Below are 19,222 nucleotides of genomic sequence, written 5' to 3'. Positions count from 1 at the left end.
AGACTGAACTGTTTTTTCCTCACTATCACAAAAGGATCCCCCAGAAAGGTGTGTGGTGGTAGAGAAAGTCACCCTCTTCATGTGGAGAACTATATTACAAACTTGTACCATGGAGACAGCGACTACAGGTAATAATTTAAAGCAGGGGTAGGCAACGTGGTGTGGTGCAGATGGACACCAATGTGCCCCAGACACTTACTTTGGCACCCACTAATGTGCCCTAAGCCTTCTTTGGCACCCACCCAGACACCTTATTTGGCACCCACCAAGGTGCCCTAACCGTCCTAGTTTTGTTTTTGTTTTTTTTAATTAACACATTTTCTTACCATCAGCTGGGATCACTTCAACCCAAAGTGAGGGCCCCAGCTACAACCATCTTCATTTACCATGAATGCTTCTGGACGACATGGCTCAAAGACATTCTTAGGAAATGAAGATGGTTGCCAGCTGCAGGCTGAGAAAGGGTTTTGGAGGGTGGGGGTTGGAGGGATCCTGAGAAAGACTAAGTATGTTTTTTTGTGAGCTTGCAGTGAGGCGGAGAAGGGATATGCGTATGTATGCATACAGTATATGTATGCAGAGTTTGCCTTCGGTGAACTAGGTTTCTGCTGGCACTGATAATGGGGGTTTAAAGGAGTCATTTAGTGTGTTGGGTACCTCTGCCTTGTACTCAAATCTTTGGGGCAAGTTACTTGTCCTTTGTGACTGGCCAGGTCTCCCACAGCAGCTATTTTGTTGTGGTGCCCATGACAATTTCTCAAATCGCCAAATGTGCCCACATGTTCAAAAATGTTGCCTACCTGATTTTTTTACACCACATAAACTTGTGATAATCTAATGTGCACCAGTCCTAAGTCAATGCATGGAAAAAGCTAAATATGCCACAGAATGTGTCACCATACAATTAATCAGGCCTTTCTGAAAAAACAAACAAACCCGACACTATGACCCTGTCGAGACAAGTCTGCAATGAGGTTTGTTATCAGATTTCATTGAATAGGACTATTACTGTGGGTTGTCTCAAGGCAATAGCTGGCCAGAGTCTTGGAACTGACAAAGGGGTGTTCATGTTTGAATATTCTGGTGATGTGTGTCCATGAGAGCTAATTGTTAGATGGTGGTCTTTATGTCTTCTGAATGGCTAGGAAATACTTAAAAGTGGGCATGATTTTTCCCTCAACTCCTTGCTAATAATAATGCAATCTAGGTTGAAGAGAGACTGAGAAAGACAGAACGCCAAACTAATGTGTGAGTACACATGGCTGTGATTTGGACTTGGCCCACCAAGCTCTGGGAAGGGACAGTTAAACCTCCCCCCCACACACTGATTTTTTTCAGAAATCCCCCCATGGGGGGGGTAGAAAAAAAGAAAAAAGTCTCCATTGACATCAATGGAGGACTTTCCCCCATTTTTATATTGCCTACCCACCCACCCCCGGGCAGAGATAATGGGGAGAAATGATCTGGGAAAGGTTTAAATCTCCCCTCCTGGAGTGTGGTGATCCCAAGCTGAATCAGGGCCACCCACACTTACACTCTAGCTTGGCTCTCTTTCTCACTCCATAACATTGTTTGGCTCAAAGAGACCTCCACCTTTGCATTCTATACACTAACAACTTTCTGAGAGGCTACCTGCCACTCTCTGGAGACCTGATGTTTGGCAATGGATGTTGGCTGTCCGTTGGGGAGTTTAAGCCAACCACCTGTGCTCAACCTGTATATTACAAATAAACTCAAATATGACAAGATTCCATTAACTCCCAGTGACCTCCTTCTAAAGTAAACCGCACTACACGCCTGGTACTTCTCATTGCTCAGAGAAAATAACAGTATCTTCTTCCCAGGACTGAACTGGAAGCATATATTCAGATCTGTATGACCCCACTGCCATTCCCATTTCTGCAGGGCTCCTTGCCTGATCAAACTAGCAACCCCTTGAAGTTACTTCAAAATAAAATTGAGAACTTGGGAGATCCAGTCAAAGATCTCTCACTTGACATCTGTTTTGACGATAAGAAACCAGCAACAACAATTCTTCAGTTGCAGTTTGAGTAGAGACCAGTTGTCTAGGCCAAAACAAACTTCTGCAGCCCAAGAGATTTCTGGATTGAGTAAGTTTTAGAAGCAAACTATCTAAGGCTCTTGCAGTATATATACCTCCAGTTGCAATGTGTCTCTAATGAAGATTTCTAACATGTGTTCTCCTTTTATTAAAAAAACAAAGGATACATATTTGTATAATTCTATAAAATTGATTTTTTTATTATGCAGAATGCTCTGGATGCCTATTCTATTGTATACCATTTTCAAAAAAGGATCTCCTGTACATTTAGGTTTTTGCTCTAATTCAAGATTTTAAAACAGATGTTTTCAGATAAACTGTAAACTCTCCACAGTACAGAAATGTTTACTGCCTGAGGGTTGTTTACGTGTGTGAGTGTATACTGACCGTTGAATTCACTGTCAGTTCTGTAAACTTTAGTTATGGAAAATACCAGTATGTAACATGTTTTAACAGAATTATTAACTTTCACAAGACATTAAATGTATTTTTTGCAATTATGATCTTTAAAGCAACAAGAATCTTTGCCCTTAGCTGAATGATATCTTAAAAACTGTTTTAAAAACTGATGTACTTTGATTAAACACACAGGAGCCCCAAGCTAGCTGTTATACAACCACATTATTCAACTCTTATTACTACTGTTGGCTTATATCTATCATGTTCCTTCATCCACCCCCTTCGCAATCAACACACTCCAGGATACCAGGCTTCAGGCTCACTACTTTATTAGTTAACGACCAGGTCCTTTACAAATGCAAATTCTAGGAAACTCTCAGGCTACAAAGGAAACAGCTACTCCACACAATTAGGAATACCAATACAGGAGCTGAAGTGGAAGTTAGAGAAGTTGCAGGCAGTTTGAAACAAGACCTTCCCTGCCAGACTAGCTTAGGGGGGATGCCCCTCCCTTACAGTTGCTCCCTCCTATGTAGGCTGTCACGCATAGCCAACCTGGTAGAGCATCTGAGCTCTGCCTCTACCTTTTCCCGCTTCGCTCTGCGACGAACCCTAGCATCCATCAAATCACGCCCCTCACTGCTCCTCCCCTGAGACCTGGGTTCTCCTGGAGGAGGAATGGGGGCCCCTCAGGCCAAGCCATCTGTGTGCCAAGGTCTTGAGAAGAAGGCCTTGCCATATCCGAGCTCACTAGGGAGGGAGCCTCCCCTGGTTCTGGCTGTTTCCATTCTGAGTCTGAGCTACTAAACATTTCCGCACACTCAGATTCATTCCCGAAAATATCTTATTTTTATTTAACATACTGGAGAACTGGAATTTTGTCTTCGGTTTTAGTATTAAATGAAAATATGACGTAAGCATGAGGGGAACAAACAGATGTGTTAGAATTAGGAATGGATGAATCTTTCTGAAAATTTCAGTTTCTCCCCATTTCTTACTTTTCCAGTCATCTGGAAGGGTTCACCATAGGGCTGTCACATGCAGCCCCATCCCTCTTGTGTGTGTTCGTGCACTGTTGATGCTTCAACAGTTCTTGAGTAAAACCAAAATTGACAGATTCATCCATCCCTGCCTTAATTACAGCAACTAAAACAACAACTGTTTGTCTCCAGTATTAGCTTGCTATCTGCTGTTTCAGCTTTCCTCTTTCAAATATTATAATATATAAGGTTTAAGAAGCTCTCTGTACTCCATATAGCATTCCAATCACAAGAACATTTGCCATTCAGTATGAGATTTCTAACCATCGCCCTGCTTAGAGCAGCAGATTTCATCCGTATAAAATGTAATTTCTCAAGAGCTTTCCGTCATGTACGACTAATGTTGACAAATACAACTCTCTCTGTTCTGTTTTTTTCATGTGTGGATTTTTAAAATGGAAGCTATAGAAAAGTGTTGAGATTATTCCATGTCTCTTTCTGTTTTGGACAACTTATGTGAAATAACAGGCCCACTTCCAAAAGTCCAAATTTTATCTTTACTCACTGGTGTGCATGGGCAAATTTGAGCCCAAAGTAAAAATGAAGTTTTTGTAGTTATTAAAAGGAAAATGGAAATGCTTAAGAAAAACATGGCTCTTATAAGGGCCAAACTACACATGACATTAAAAAGTGCATTTTTGCATTTAACATGCAGCTTAAAACATGAACATAGTGGCATCAGGGGAGTGGGAAGATAATTATCAGTATCTCAGCAGGCAGGGATAATTTAATCCCTTCATCCTCTGCTGTGTTCCTGAGGACAATCCCTTCTTCTCCAAAGCTGCTATTTGCCTTGGGAGGAAATGCAAATGCTCCTCCCCAAAATGGAGGAAAGGATTTGTTATCTCCCCCCATTGCAGTCCTATAGTTATCTGCCCACCAACTCCTGGCCTCATTCAGTGGATGCGAGTACATTTTTAAAAATCTGCACGTTCAGTTCAAAGACATCATATCTAGATTGGCCCTTTGTGAAAGGAAAGCTAGCAAGCTATAGTTTGTCACTGGAAGACTTATCTAAGCTTCTGGAAAATTTTGGTCCAGAAAACAGGATGGGGAGAAGGATTAAGCATCCTCCCCTGCTCCCACAGCTGCTCTGGTCAAAATCAGAGCTTCCCGCAACTGCTTTAAATTTTAAAAAAATACCGTTAGGAGGACAGATCAAGCATTGGATCCAATTTGGCCCTTAAACAAGGCACTCTCTCTCAGCCTCAGCTCCCCAAGTACAATATCAGGATAATAATACTGACCTCACATCCAGGGTTGTTGTAAGGATTACAAGATAATGGATAGGAAGCATCTTGAACATTCAAAAATACTACATAATGCTATTATACACACACCTACACACACACACACACACACACACAATTTATTTCTAATTTAGACATTTTCTAGTCCTTTTCTCCATTATTATATCCAAAGTCATTCCACATACATTTCAGCTCTGGTAACGTGCAAATGACTTCATCGGCAAATGATTTAGAGCACAATCCTATGGATGCCTAGCCAAAATGACAGAGGGCTCCATTAAAATCTCTGGGAAATTATTATACAAACTAGCCAGCCTCTACCATGTCAATATGCTCAAGAAGCTTATCTAGTTCCCATAAAATTTACACTCCAATTTCGCCAAAAGTTAGTCTGACAAACATTGCTGAGGATGTGGCTGAGGATTCTTTCTGGAATAACTCCACTAGATCTAAAGCATAATTAGAATAAACCAGACAAAGAACATGGAGGTTGGTGGCAAGCCGCACTTTTAAAAAAGGAGGTCAATGCTAAAAGCTTTTCCCAACTTGTTTTGCTGATTTCGTTGAGCAAGACCAGTTCCACCTCCCTTGGGGCTGGAACTGTAAAAGAAGCTGCTGCCTCCACAGCGGCAGCCTTTGGGTTACACTCAAGCAGAAGCCTATCTTCTCCACTTTTATGGTGCTTAGAGGAAAACAAGAGTCAATTGGAGCATTGTCTACTTGCACCAGATGAGGAAGCCACTTCCCAGAGGGATTACATCAGCTGGCAACAGACTGGTTGCTCAGCAACCATTTCTGACAAATTATTTTTGAATAATGATGTGTTTGCATTGAACTGCATTAAGTGATTATTTGGGTGTTTCTTTTTGCTTTATTGATAGTGCGTTTTTCGATAGGACTATATTGTTATTTTAGAACAGCGTGATTTCTTTGTTGTTGTTTAATTCCTTGTTGTTGTTGCGATGTTGAGCTCAACTTTGTTGTTGGAATAGCAGCATACAAACTTTAACATTAATCAAAGAAATTATAAAGATTTGGTACTTCAGTACTTGGCTCAGGGCTACATTTCTGCTAGATTTTAGAATATGAGGGAGGAATATACATTGCAATTATGTTCTTCGATTGTTTTTTTCTGCAGGCATATTGGCTAATTTAGCTTCTAAAAAAACCCAAAACATATATACCCCTTAAATTAAAGCTACTGTATATTGAATTTTTAAGCAGTACTGTAGTCAGCATCCCATTAAAGTTCCAATCTACTAGATCCACTATATATGGCTGAGTCATGTACATGTCTGAATACCATGAATAACTTTAATCAAACCTTTATTTCCCCCAAGCACACTTTATGGGCACAATAATCATATGGGCAGGCAGAGCGGGAGAGAATCCATGGTGGAAGAACTCTCAAATCCCTGCTCATGCTGGCCAAGGCAGAAGGAAATAATGAGTGGCTTTTTAACCTCCCCCCCCCTCCCTTTTCTTTTCTTTCTTCGTTGATTTTTTGAAAATTTCCCTCCTGTTGCTTCCAGTGGGGCAGAAATCCATTACACCAGTTCATGGGTTGTTGTGGCTTCCTTCCAATCTGGGCCATGTCCAGAAAAAGACGTTTCCCTCAATCTGTCCCTGTGATGAACCTGAATTTCCTCCTGCCTTCTAGAAATGTTCTGAACAAAGGACATGCCCAAACATGACCTGGATTCTATAGGCACCAAAAGTCTGCATTACTCCACATCTGAAGGTTATGATTCCCTTATGATGCAGCCTTATCTGAAACAGGTACATGCAGGAATCACCTAGAGGACACATAATCAGTACATCCCTGGTACCGACTGGTCAGTTTGAAACTCCCTCTCTAGGAGTTGCCCAGCCTCCATAGAAATTCCTTTCTTTGTGAAACCTTCCTTTGTCTTTGAGCAGCTAGCAAAGAGTCAAGGCAAGACTAAGTGATGCTGTGGAGTCCCAGGTGGACCTCATTCTCCAGGCGGCTTTGTGAGTTAAGTCAGTTAAAGTTAGCTAATTCTATGTCTCTTTTATTTTAAAAGCAACTGACCATTTCCAAACTTCTCTCTGCTTGTTTCTTGAATTACTCAGTACTCCTCTGGAAACTGGAGATGATTTTAGTTCACGCCTAGACCACTTGGCAAACACACTGACCTGGTTTTAAGGAGTTTAAAGGAAGCTCTGGAAAAGGGGCCTACCCATTTCCAGAAGTGTAAACCCTGGATTCACCCATGTGGGTGATAGCAGCCTACTTCAGAAAGATACAAAAAAAGATATCTTGCAACCTGTTTTACTTTGCAGGGTTGGAAGTGCTGACTGCAATTTCATCACAGCCCCTGACATGCCCCCAGAATGCTCCTTTTTTACCCTTACTGACAGTGGAGCACCACCAACCACGAAAACAGAAAGCTCCATCATCATCTGGGACTGACTTCCTTCTTTGCCTACAGAGAAAGAGGTCTGTGGTATTGTATAGCCCCCAGAATGCCCTCCCAGAGACCATAGGACTGCACCATAAAGTCTAAGCATTCTTCAAACATATTTCAAAGCTTCAAATTTATCCACACTGGTATTGTATGCATACTCATCGTTTTACAACACTGTGGCTGAGGCCTACCATTTTAAAGAACCAAATTTCTGAAGGCAGTTGAATCTTTCCTGCAAATTCTCTAGTTATTATGATACATCTCAAAGCAACATAGATTTTTCTATCATTAGTTCATCTATCCATTCATTTGATCCCCAGATAATTTGCCAATTGTATTATTTTTTTTGTATTTCCTCTGTGACTTTAAATGTTTATTATCATGCATTTCATTACTTTATTATGTTTTCAGTTGCTTCTTTAAATGTGGCAATATAAACAATTCTCAGTATATCAGTGAGTTCCTATGGAGTCAGTACTTTCAAGGTTATCTACATTAAGAACTTCACTCTCTCTGGCTAAAATTGACAATATTTGGTATTGTTTTAACAGCTCAGCAGCTGCAATTTTAAGATGCAGAAATGAACTTCATTAAATATTAGGCATATGAGAAAGCCCTATGGTTTCCTATATTAAAGTTCACTTGACAAATCTTTCAAGGTGTTACACAGTCATTTGGAACGAACTGTCCATTAAAATATGGAAAAATTCCCTGTAGAATTCGGGGTTTGAACTTGTATCCTTTAATGGAGATACACGATTCCAAAAGATCCAGGGAAATAATTTCAGTTTTTTATACAGCAGTTCCAAAGCATACAAAATCATTATCTTAAATTTTAAAAAAATTAAAAACCCACCAACACTGTCTGAAAAGGAAAACACAGTATTCCAACCTGAGAAGAGTTTGTTCATTTATTTACTCTCATTAAATTTTGTAAAAGCTCTTGAGCCCATTGTGCAAGCCTCCAGGCACAATTAAAAATGGATTGCCTCTCTTACCAACAGTGTCGAAAGGAACCTGACTGTTTTACAAATAACTTCTCACACGTAGTTAGAAACACTCTGAATAACATTTCTTTATTGTTATTTGACAATGGACTTCATTTCTTCAAGGACATTTTCTAAATCGTACATTCTCATCTAAGCAATAACATTTCTTTATTGTTATTTGACAATGGACTTCATTTCTTCAAGGATTTTTCTAAATCTTACATTCCCTTCTAAGCAATTAAGAATGGGGGTGGGGGAGACCATAGAGATTTTTTTTCTCCTCTAAAATCCTTTTTTCAAGGGATCCAGAAGAGAGAGAGGAAATTACAGGACAGTTACCTTAATATCAGCTCTGAGTAATTTGGTTGAAAACATAGTTAAAGCTAGAATGATTGAACATGTAGAAGAACAAGCTTGGTGAGAAAAAATCAGCATGGCTTCTATAAAGATAATCCTGCATTACATACCTTTTGCAGTTATTTGAGAGTGTGAACAAGTATATGGATTGGGGTAATCTAGTTAACATAGACTTCCACAAACCTTTGCCAAATTCCTTACCAACAGCTCTCAAGGAAACTTGGGGATAAAAGGGACGTGTCCACTTATGGATTAACAATTTGTATGAAGAAGCAGAAGGTGGGAAGAAATGAAAATGGAGGAAAATAAGCAATGAAGTCCACCAAGGATCTATATTGAGACTTGAGCTATTTAACTTACACAGAAAACATCTGGAGTGAGGGTTGACCAGTGAAGCGGCCAATTTTCCAGATGGCACCGAATTATTACAAATGGAGAAAACCCAAGCAGACTAAGTTCCAAAAGGATTCCTCTCCATTAAGTGACTGGGCAATAAAAGAGCAAATGGGATTCAATATAAATGAAAAGTGATGCACACTCGGGCAAAAAATCTTAACTTCACATATACACCATTGGGGTCAGAACTTCCAGGAAAGAGATCAAGGGGTCACAATAGACAGCTCAATGAAAATGTCAACTCACTTTGCATCAGATATTTTTTTAAAAAAAACTGATTAAAAGAAGTGATTCAAAAGAAGGGGACTGAAAATTAAAAGCCAGCATCACAATGCCTTTATGCAAATCTGTTGTGCAATCACAGTTGGAATAATGGAATAGGATTCTCATATGGATTAGAATTAGAGGATTCTATTCTCCTCACCATGCATAATTTTATACACCTCTATCATGTCTCCCCTTACCCTCCTTTTTTCCAAGCTAAACAATCCCAGCTGTTGCAACTTCCTCTCATAGAGGAGGCGCTCCAGCCCCTCGATCATTTTAGTTGCCTTTTTCTGTACTTCTTCCAGCTCTACAATATCCTTTTTTAGGTATGGTGACCAGAACTGTACCTAGTATTCCAAATGTGCTCACACCATAGTTTTGTATAAGGGCAATGTGATACTGGCAGTTTTATTCTCAATTCCTTTTCTAATTTTGCCTAACATGGAGTTTGCCTTTTTTTTACAGCGGCAGCACACTGCATTGACATCTTCATCAAGCTGTCCACCACAACCCCAAGATCTCCTTCTTGGTCATAGAATAGTATAGAATCATAGAATAGTAGGGTTGGAAGGTTCCTTTAAGACCATCAAGTCCAACCCCAAGTCACCGCTAGCTCAGATCCTATCAGCTTCTACCTGAAGTTAGGATTTTTTGCCCCGACGTGCATTACTTTACACTTGCTTACATTGAACTGCATTTGCCATTTGGATGCCCATTCTCCCAGTTTGGAGAGATCCTTTTGGAGCCTTTTGTTTTAACCACCCTAAATAATTTGGTGTCAGCTGCAAGTCTGGCCACTTCACTGCTCACTCCTAATTCCAGATCATATATGAACACATTGAAAAGCATTGGTCTCAATACAGATCCCTGTGGGACCCCACTATTTACTTTCCTCCATTCAGTCCATTGGGAGAATTTACCATTTATTCCTACTTTCTGCTTTCTGTTCCTTAACCAGTTACTGATCCATAAGACCACCTCTCCTCTTATTCTGTGACTGCTAAGTTTGCTCAGGAGTCTTTGGTGAGGGACTTTGTCAAAAGCCTTTTAGAAATCCAAGTAAACAACATCTACCACGTCACCCCATCTACATCTTTGTTGACACTCTCAAAGAACTCTAAAAGGTTAGTGAGATAGGACTTACCTTTGCAGAGGCGGTGTTCATTCCTTTTCAGCAGGGCTTGTCCTTCTATCTGCTTATTAATTTTATCTTTAATAATGCCTTCAACCAATTTACCCAGGACAGACATTAAGCTGACTGGCCTGTAATTTTCCAGATCCCCCTGGATCCCCTTTAAAAAAATGGTGTTACATTGGCCATCTTCCAGTCCTCTGGTACAGACACCGATCTTAAGGACACGTTACATAGTTTGGTTAGAAGATCAGCAATTTCCTATTTGAGTCCTCTGAGAATGCTAGGATGGATACCATCTGGTATTACTTCCAGTAAAAATGTTTCTTGTTCACCTGGGCCAAAAAGTATTCTATTTAAAATAAAATTTAATTAACTGACCCAATTTCCTTCTGAATTATGAACATCAGTTTGCTTACTTTAAAGTTCAGGTTGAACTTTCTACAAGTTAATGTAGCTAACACTGCCTTTAATATTCAAGGGGCTTCTTCACACGGAGCTTTTATCTTGTGACTGAGATTGCTCCCTCACGGACGTTTGTGGGCCGTTTAGATGACATCGTGAACCTCCAGGGTGCCTCCTGCACTAAATGACCTTTATCTCTGATCTATTTAAAAACAGAATAATACGCTATCAAATAAACCCACTTGTGTTCCACTTGAGTTCCCTCCGTGAAAAAGGAAAAGCTGCAAGAAGAGGAGCTAGATCATGAAACATATGGAAGACTGTCAGGATTCCTTTAGCCCCCACTTTATTTCAACACCAAAGACAAACACAGACAAGAGGCTTCAGTCTACAGCTTTTAATCCATTACTTCACAGGGTCATACAGATGCACATTCTCAGTTGACTCTTAGTCTACAAAGGAATGCCTTCAGGGGAATTCAAAAGGAAGAGAGTTGTCCACCATTTAAAGAGGAAGGCGGTCTTAGTAGCCTAACTTAAGGGGGGGAGGACCCTCTGTCTTGTGAGGCTTCTGAGTGCCGCTTCTCACGCAAGGCCAATCGGGTAGACTGTCTAAGTTCCGCCCCTGCCTTCTCTGTCTTTGCTCTGCGCCTGGCATCTATTAGATCAGACTCTCCAAACCCCGCCTCCTTCTGTTCGCTGTCTCTCACAGGGGTGTGTGAAGAGGAACCCTCATCCTCAGCCAGCTGGGCATTTGTAACCTGAGAAGCCAGCCCAGTCATGTCTGGACTAGCCTGGGAAAACACCTCCCCATGTCTGGCGGTTCTTCTTCAGAATCTGAACTGCTATCCCACTCCCTGCGCTCAGAAACAAGCCTGACAAAGACTCAGATAAAGGGGAAAGGGGAGGGGGGAAAGGAAGCATGTGTAAAGAGAGTCCATCATGATCCTGCATTTAAAACAGAAGCAGAAAGCCCTCAGGTCAGTGTGAATTAACTTACCTTGTTTTTTAAAGAGGTTGCTCCGTACTATTTCATTCATGGAATGCACTTTTTGCTTTTGTAGCTTTTTTGGTGGAACGCAAGTGTAAAATTCATACAAGAGCTGACTGCAAATAAATAGAATAATGAAGCACAGGCCAGATTAGTTTGATATGTTTTTTTTTTTAAAGGAGCTGTTAAAACAGGATGGTCTTACAAACACTTCGACTTGCAACAGTTTCTAAGAATAGGTGACATGAACCAGTTGATATGAATAAGGAATTATTCCCTTGTTCAAAACAGGGTAATTGAATGAGAGGCTTTGTCCCCCATGTTATTATTTTGTCCCTGTTCTATAAACAAACAGCTAAAGGTTCTGCTTCTGGTAGCAAGGAGCCCATTCTTCCTAGACAAATTTCTTATGCAAATTGCATCACTTAGTTTCTGCCTAAAATCAGATAGAATTGAAGCACCAGAACTATGGTTTGCAGCTGCAATACACCATGGATATATGAAATGTAAATATATTTAAATGTACCAGAACCAGTATAGTCCAAAGGTGCAGGCATCTAATCATCTAGATGTTATTGCATTCTGAACAGAGCTCACCTAAGTAATTTGACATCAAACACTGTTTCTACATCTTGGAGAACAGATGGAATATACTTCAAGGCAGCCACCTGAAAGAAAGAAAAAATAAAATACTTGATCTCTTTTTCTGTGTTTCAAAAGCATGTGTAAACTAAAGCTCAAAATCTAATGTATGGCCCTTGCAGCCTAATCCTATGCATTTTTATTCAGAACCAGGTCCCACAGCATTCAAAAGGGGACTTATTCCCAAGTAATGTTCATAGGTGTGTTAATAAAACACAGAAGTTCCAGAGAAGTCAATCAGAATAAAACTGACTGTGTAGACTGTGAAGGATAAGTCCCTGGCTGTGTTCCCACATTCATCTTATGTATTAGATTCCCAAATGAAACTGAAAATTGCTTACAACAAGGGTGGGGAATGTTTTTCAGTCAAAGGGCCAAATTCCAATCTGAACCAATCAGGGGGGCGCATTAAATCTGGGGGCAGGATCAAAGGCAAAGTGGGCATGGTGAAAGGCAGAATGGGTAGAGTCAAAATGTGATTCTTACCATTTTAAGCCTACTCAGAATTAAGCAGGTGAGCCTCTACATGTCTGAGCAGAAGTAAACAGAACTTAATTACACAACAGCATTTTTAAATAGCTCCCAAATACCAAGCCTTTGCATCTCTATTCAGAAGTAAGCCTGAGCAGCACATCTACTCATAAGTAAGCTGGACAAGCCTATGCATGCCTACTCAGAAGCAGGCAGGACAAGCCTCAGGATTAAGCAGGACTGAATCACTCAGCAGCTTCCTCCCTAGATTTCACCCCCTCTTCCCTGTAGGGAAAAGCTCTTCTCTCCAATCAGCAGCTGATTGGAAATAAGAGCTTTTCCCTGCTGAGTGCTAAGAAAAGGAGCCCTTTGCAGTGCTCAGCAGAGAAAAGCTCTTCTCTCCAATCAGACGCTGATTGGATAAAACAGCTTTTCCCACCTAGGAGAGTGGGCAGGGCATGGAAAAGAAGCTAGCAGACCAGATGGGGAATCCCTGCTGGCCATATCTGGCTGACAGACTGGAAATCTCCCATGCCTGGTTTAAGACAGTAACATCAACTGAAATCACAACCACTACTATAATTCATGCTGTGCTGATTTCTCAGACCCTCCCAAGCAGACCCTGAGACAAAAGCACAGACTAAAAGTTAGCTGGCAGCTATGACTATCATTTTGACCCCACAACGGCTGACAGATTTATTTATTTATTTATTTATTTATTGCATTTATACCCCGCCTTTTTTCCTCTTGCAAGGAACCCAAAGCAGCTTACATTATCCTCCTCCTCTTCATTTTATCCTCACAACAACAACCCTGTGAGGTAGGTTGGGCTGAGAGTCTGTGACTGGCCCAAAGTCACCCAGTGAGCTTCCATGGCCGAGTGGGGCCTAGAACCCGGATCTCCCAGCTCCTAGTCCAACACTTTTGTCACTACACCACACTGGCTCTGTGAAGCTGAATCAAGGGAAGGGAAAATTAAGAGCTATTTGTGTCAGGACTGATTCTGAGCGCAGGTAATTAGCAGCTCAGGTTCAGAAGAGGAGCAGCCAGAACTGGGGAAGGCATTTTCACAAGCCGGTTCAGATATGGATAGGCGTGCTTCTCAGGTTACCAGCTCCCAGATGGCCGGGCATGAAGCTTCCACCTTACCCCCCTCTGTGAGAAGCAGCGAGCAGGAGGGGCTTGAGGACTGTGACCTAAGAGATGTGAGGTGGCTGCTCTGAGCTAAGAGGGAAATGTTAGGGGTGGAGCTCAGACAGTCCAACCAGTTAGCGATGCGTGAGAGGCTATGCAGGGAAGCATCACGGGCGGGGTGAGACCTCCCTCTCTAAGTTAGCCTAGCCAGATAGCCTTTCAAACTGAGAGCAACTTTCAGTGATCCCCTGAATCCCCTGGAGGCATTCCTTTGTAGCCAGAGAGTCTTCGAGGATTTGCATCTGTAATGAACCTGTGAATAGTGAAATAAAGGCGTGAGACTGAAGCCTCTCTATGTCTGTGTATGTGTGAGTGCTTAAGGAAAGAGGAGCCCAAGGGATTATGACAATTTGGGCTTGTAGTATCTTTCAACATTCTTCATGGTGGAGAACCCAGGAAAGTGGGAGAGGCTGAGAGATTAAATGGCAAAATTATGAAGAGACACACAGGTACCCATGCCACTGACTGGAAGATGGGGGAAAGGGGAGAAAAGAGAAGTTGCACATAGGTCTGCACTTTTAACCTCAATGCACAGATCAGAAATGCAAAAAGAACTGGACCCAGGCCAGCAAGGAGGAACTTTTTAGCAACAATCCAGTTCAGAACAAAAACTATTAATGAGAAATGCCTTACCACCAACCTTGCAATAAGTCTGTTAGTGCTATAGGCCTATATAAAATTTTACTTGCCCCCACCCCTGCTGATACATGCCTGCAAGTGTTCTTGGTAGACTTAGGGTGCAATCTTATGGGGATAGGCGTCCACCTCCGAACTTGGAGGTGTCCACCTATCCAAGGCAGGATAGGAGAAGTGCAGAGGGGATTGTCTCCTCCATGCTTCAGCCGCCCTGCATTTGCGGCTAGACAGCCGATTTTGGCTATCTAGCCGTGGGAAGGCGGAGCGGGAAAAGCGGCTGCTGGATGACACGCAGGATGTGTCTACCGGCATTTCTGCCTTCCCCACCCCAGAATGCCCCCTAGAATGCCCCATTTTCACCACTCCGCACTCCTCTTCCGAGCGCAGAGCATGGGGCTGTTCTGAGCTGCCTGAAAGGTAGCGCTGGAGGGTGGAAGGTCAGTTCTCAGAGAACCGACCTCAGAGTGCGGGCTCCGAGGTCGGTTCCCGGAAAACCACATATCCTATGGCCATCTAGCAGCCAACTAGCGGCCATAGCATTGATCCCTCCAAGGAGCAATTATCCTTTAATATCTTCATAAAGCTTCATTGCCTGATCACTTGCCACAGATGAGTGCATATTTTATATGCTCCAGTTGTTTGGATTTGTCAGGAACTGTCCCTATTTTATGGCATGTGTTCCTGGTAAGACATTGCCCCTGTTTTGTCTGTTAGGGAGAAGTCCAGGCTCCCTTCTTAAACATTTGTTAGTGAGCACACATGTGCACCAGGGTTCTTTGGATTTCAGCTCCCTATCCCAAGTTCCTAGACACTGAGAGCCAAACTATGTGTGACACAGGAGATCTGTGCACAGGATCTTCCAGGTAGAGGTGGGATGGGGGGCTAAGAGCAAAGCAGCTCCTGGAGACCCCGTTTCAGTTCAGGACTGGAGCACTGGCAAGAGGTTTCACCCTTTCTTTTACATGCCCATATAATACCTGTAACTTTTTCCCGGTGGAGAAAACAGCAGCTTTGGGGGGTGAGTTTAACTTGGGAAAACTGCGTAAGAGGAATATTCCCCTTCCACAGGGCACCTTAGCCCTTAAAAAAAAACTCCAGAAAAACTTTTGGATATCATGACAATGAAAGTTCCATGGTGCATCAAGTTTGGATCTCAATTATCTGGGTGAGGGTCTAAAGCATTTTTACTATACTAAAATTAATTGCACATACAGCAAGTGACATCAGAAAGGACACCCAGTGCCATTGCCCTTCTTCTCTTTCATTTCCTCCCTGAAAAAATGATCGCCTATCCAGACAATCAATACTGCAATCCAGAAATTTCTCTATTTCCATCTGTGAATTGCTAAAGGGTATACTTTTCACAAGCCTGACTGATATCAATCAGAAAGTATCAGACAAGTGCAATGTAGCAGATCAAGTGTTGGGACTTAGTTGGGCTCAAAGTCCCACAACTACGAACCCCACTGAATGACCTTAGGCAAGTCACTATCTTTCAGCCCAATCAATTCAACCCCACAGGAATGATAAAATGAGTATAATCCTATTAATGGTACCCTGAGCTCCTCATCCCCTTCATGGATCACTGCCCCTTCATGGATCACTGCCTTGTTGTGGCGAAGGGGCTTGCGTAACTCAGTGAAGCCATAAGCTATGCCGTGCAGGGCCACCCAAGACGGACAGGTCATGGCGGAGAGTTCTGACAAAATGTGGTCCACTGGAGAAGGAAATGGCAACCCACTCCAATATTCTTGTGAAGAAAACCCCATGGAACGTATCACAAGGCTAAAAGAGATGACGCCGGAAGATGAGCCCCTCAGGTCGGAAGGTGTCCAATATACTACTGGGGAAGAGCAGAGGGAATTTCCAAGTAGCGCCAGAAAGAGTGAAGCGGCTGGGCCAAAGCCGAAAGGACACTCAGCTGTGGATGTGTCCTGGGGTGAAAAGAAAATCTGATGCTGTAAAGAACAATATTGTTTAGGAACCTGGAATGTAAGATCAATGAATCAAGGTAAGCCATCATATCTACTACTGTGGGCAAGAATCCCTTAGAAGAAATAGAGTAGCACTCATAGTCAACAAAAGGGTGGGAAAAGCAGTACTGGGGTACAATCTCAAAAACGACAGAATGATCTTAGTACAAATCCAAGGCAAACCATTCAACATCACAGTAATTCAAGTCTATGCCCCTACCACTGAGGCCGAAGAAGCTGAGGTTGATCGGTTCTATGAAGACCTACAACACCTTCTAGAACTAACACCAAAAAAAGATGTCCTTTTCATCATAGGGGATTGGAATGCCAAAGTAGGAAGTCAAGAAATCACCGGGATAACAGGCAAGCATGGCCTTGGTGTACAAAATGAAGCAGGACAAAGGCGAATAGAGTTTTGCCAAGAGAACACGCTGATCATAGCAGACACTCTTTTCCAACAGCACAACAGGTGACTCTACACAAGGACATCACCAGATGGTCAATATCGAAATCAGATTGATTATGTCCTTTGCAGACAAAGATGGAGAAACTCTATACAGTCAGTAAAAATAAGAACTGGAGCTGACTGTGGCTCAGATCATGAGATTCTTGTTGCAAAATTTCGGCTTAAATTGAAGAACGCAGGGAAAACCACTAAACCATTCAGGTATGACCTAAATCATATCCCTTATGAATATACAGTGGAGGTGAGGAATAGATTTAAGGGATTAGACCTGATAGACAGAGTGCCTGAGGAACTATAGATGGAGGTCCGTAACATTGTTCAGGAGGCAGCAACTACATCCATCCCAAAGAAAAAGAAATGCAAGAAAGCAAAGTGGCTGTCTGATGAGCTTTACAATTAGCTGAGGAAAGAAGCGAAGTGAAAAGCAAGGGAGAAAGGGGAAGATGTATCCTATTGAATGCAGATTTCCAGAGAATAGCAAGGAGAGACAAGAAGGCCTTCTTAAATGAACAATGCAAAGAAATTGAGGAAAACAACAGAATGGGAAAGACTAGAGATCTTTTCAAGAAAATCGGGGATCTCAAGGGAACGTTTTGGCAAAGATGGGCATAATAAAGGACAAAGAAGGCAGAGACCTAACAGAAGCAGATGAGATTAAGAAGAGGTGGAAAGAATACACAGAAGAACTATATAGGAAATACCTTAATGTACCTGATAGCCATGATAGTGCGGTTACTGAACTTGAGCCGGACATCCTAGAGAGTGAAGTCAAGTAGGCCTTAGGAAGCATTATTAACAACAAAGCTAGCGGAGATGACAGTATTCCAGCTGAGCTATTTAAAATCCTGAAAAATGATGCTGTTAAAGTGCTGCACTCAATATGCCAACAAATTTGGAACACTCAACAATGGCCACAAGACTGGAAAAGGTCAGTTTACATTCCAATTCCAAAGAAGGGCAATGCCAAAGAGTGTTCAAACTACCGCACAATTGCACTCATTTCACATGCCAGCAAGGTTATGCTCAAAATCCCACAAGCTAGGCTTCAGCAGTATGTGACCCGAGAACTACCGGAAGTACAAGCTGGGTTTCGAGGGGCAGAGGAACTAGAGATCAAATCGCCAACATTCGCAGGATCATGGAGAAAGCAAGAGAATTCCAGAAAAAATCTATTTCTGCTTCATTGACTATGCTACAGCCTTTGATTGTGTGGATCACAACAAACTCTGGCAAATTCTTAAAGAGATGGGAGTACCAGACCACCTCACCTGTCTCCTGAGAAACTTCTACGAGGGTCAAGAAGCAACAGTAAGAACTGGACATGGAACAACCGATTGGTTCAAAATTGGGAAAGGAGTATGACAAGGCTGTATATTGTCGCCCTGCTTATTTAATTTATATGCAGAGTACATCATGAGAAACGCTGGGTTGGATGAATCACAGGTCGGAATTAAGATTGCCGGGAGAATTATCAACAACCTCAGATTCGCAGATGATACCACCCTAATGGCAGAAAGCGAAGAGGATCTCAAGAGCCTTTTGTTGAGGGTGAAAGAGGAGAGTGCAAAAGCTGGTTTGAAACTCAACATTAAAAAAACGAAGATCTTGGCATCTGGCCCCATCACTTCGTGGCATATAGAAGGGGAAGAAATGGAAGCAGTGACAGATTTTATTTTCTTGGGCTCCAAGATCACCACAGACAGTGACTGTAGCCATGAAATTAAAAGACGCTTGCTCCTTGGGGGGAAAGCTATGGCAACCTAGACAGCATTGTAAGAAGCAGAGACATCACCTTGCCGACAAAGGTCCGTATAACCAAAGCTATGGTTTTCCCAGTAGTAATGTATGGCTGTGAGAGCTGGACTATAAGGAAGGCTGAGCGCCAAAGAATTGATGCTTTCGAACTGTGGTGCTGGAGAAGACTCTTACGAGTTCCCTAGACTGCAAGGAGGTCAAATCAGTCAGTCCTAAAGGAAATCAACCCTGACTGCTCATTGGAAGGACAGATACTGAAGCTGAAGCTCAAATATTTTGGCCACCTAATGTGAAGAGAAAACTCCCTGGAAAAGACCCTGAATTAGGGATGTACGAAAGTCACTTACCTGTTCGCAGATTATGCTGATG

At 42.1% G+C, this 19,222-nt stretch overlaps 1 protein-coding gene across 1 annotated transcript in view; it reads right to left on the bottom strand.

Annotated features, from left to right (window-relative positions):
* The window catches only part of DOCK2 (dedicator of cytokinesis 2), a 409,918-nt gene that overhangs the window by 300,446 nt on the left and 90,250 nt on the right, over positions 1-19,222 (bottom strand). The window contains 2 exon segments of the mRNA XM_084838639.1: positions 11,726-11,832; positions 12,314-12,384. Of these exon segments, the coding sequence (XP_084694765.1) occupies positions 11,726-11,832; positions 12,314-12,384 (178 nt within the window).

The sequence above is a fragment of the Heloderma suspectum genome, chromosome 2, assembly GCF_057233095.1.
Source record: "Heloderma suspectum isolate Gila_16-S chromosome 2, 16-S_ref, whole genome shotgun sequence".
Lineage (NCBI taxonomy): Eukaryota > Metazoa > Chordata > Lepidosauria > Squamata > Helodermatidae > Heloderma > Heloderma suspectum.
Note: the sequence above shows the minus strand (reverse complement) of the source record. Positions and strands in the feature narration are given on the sequence as shown.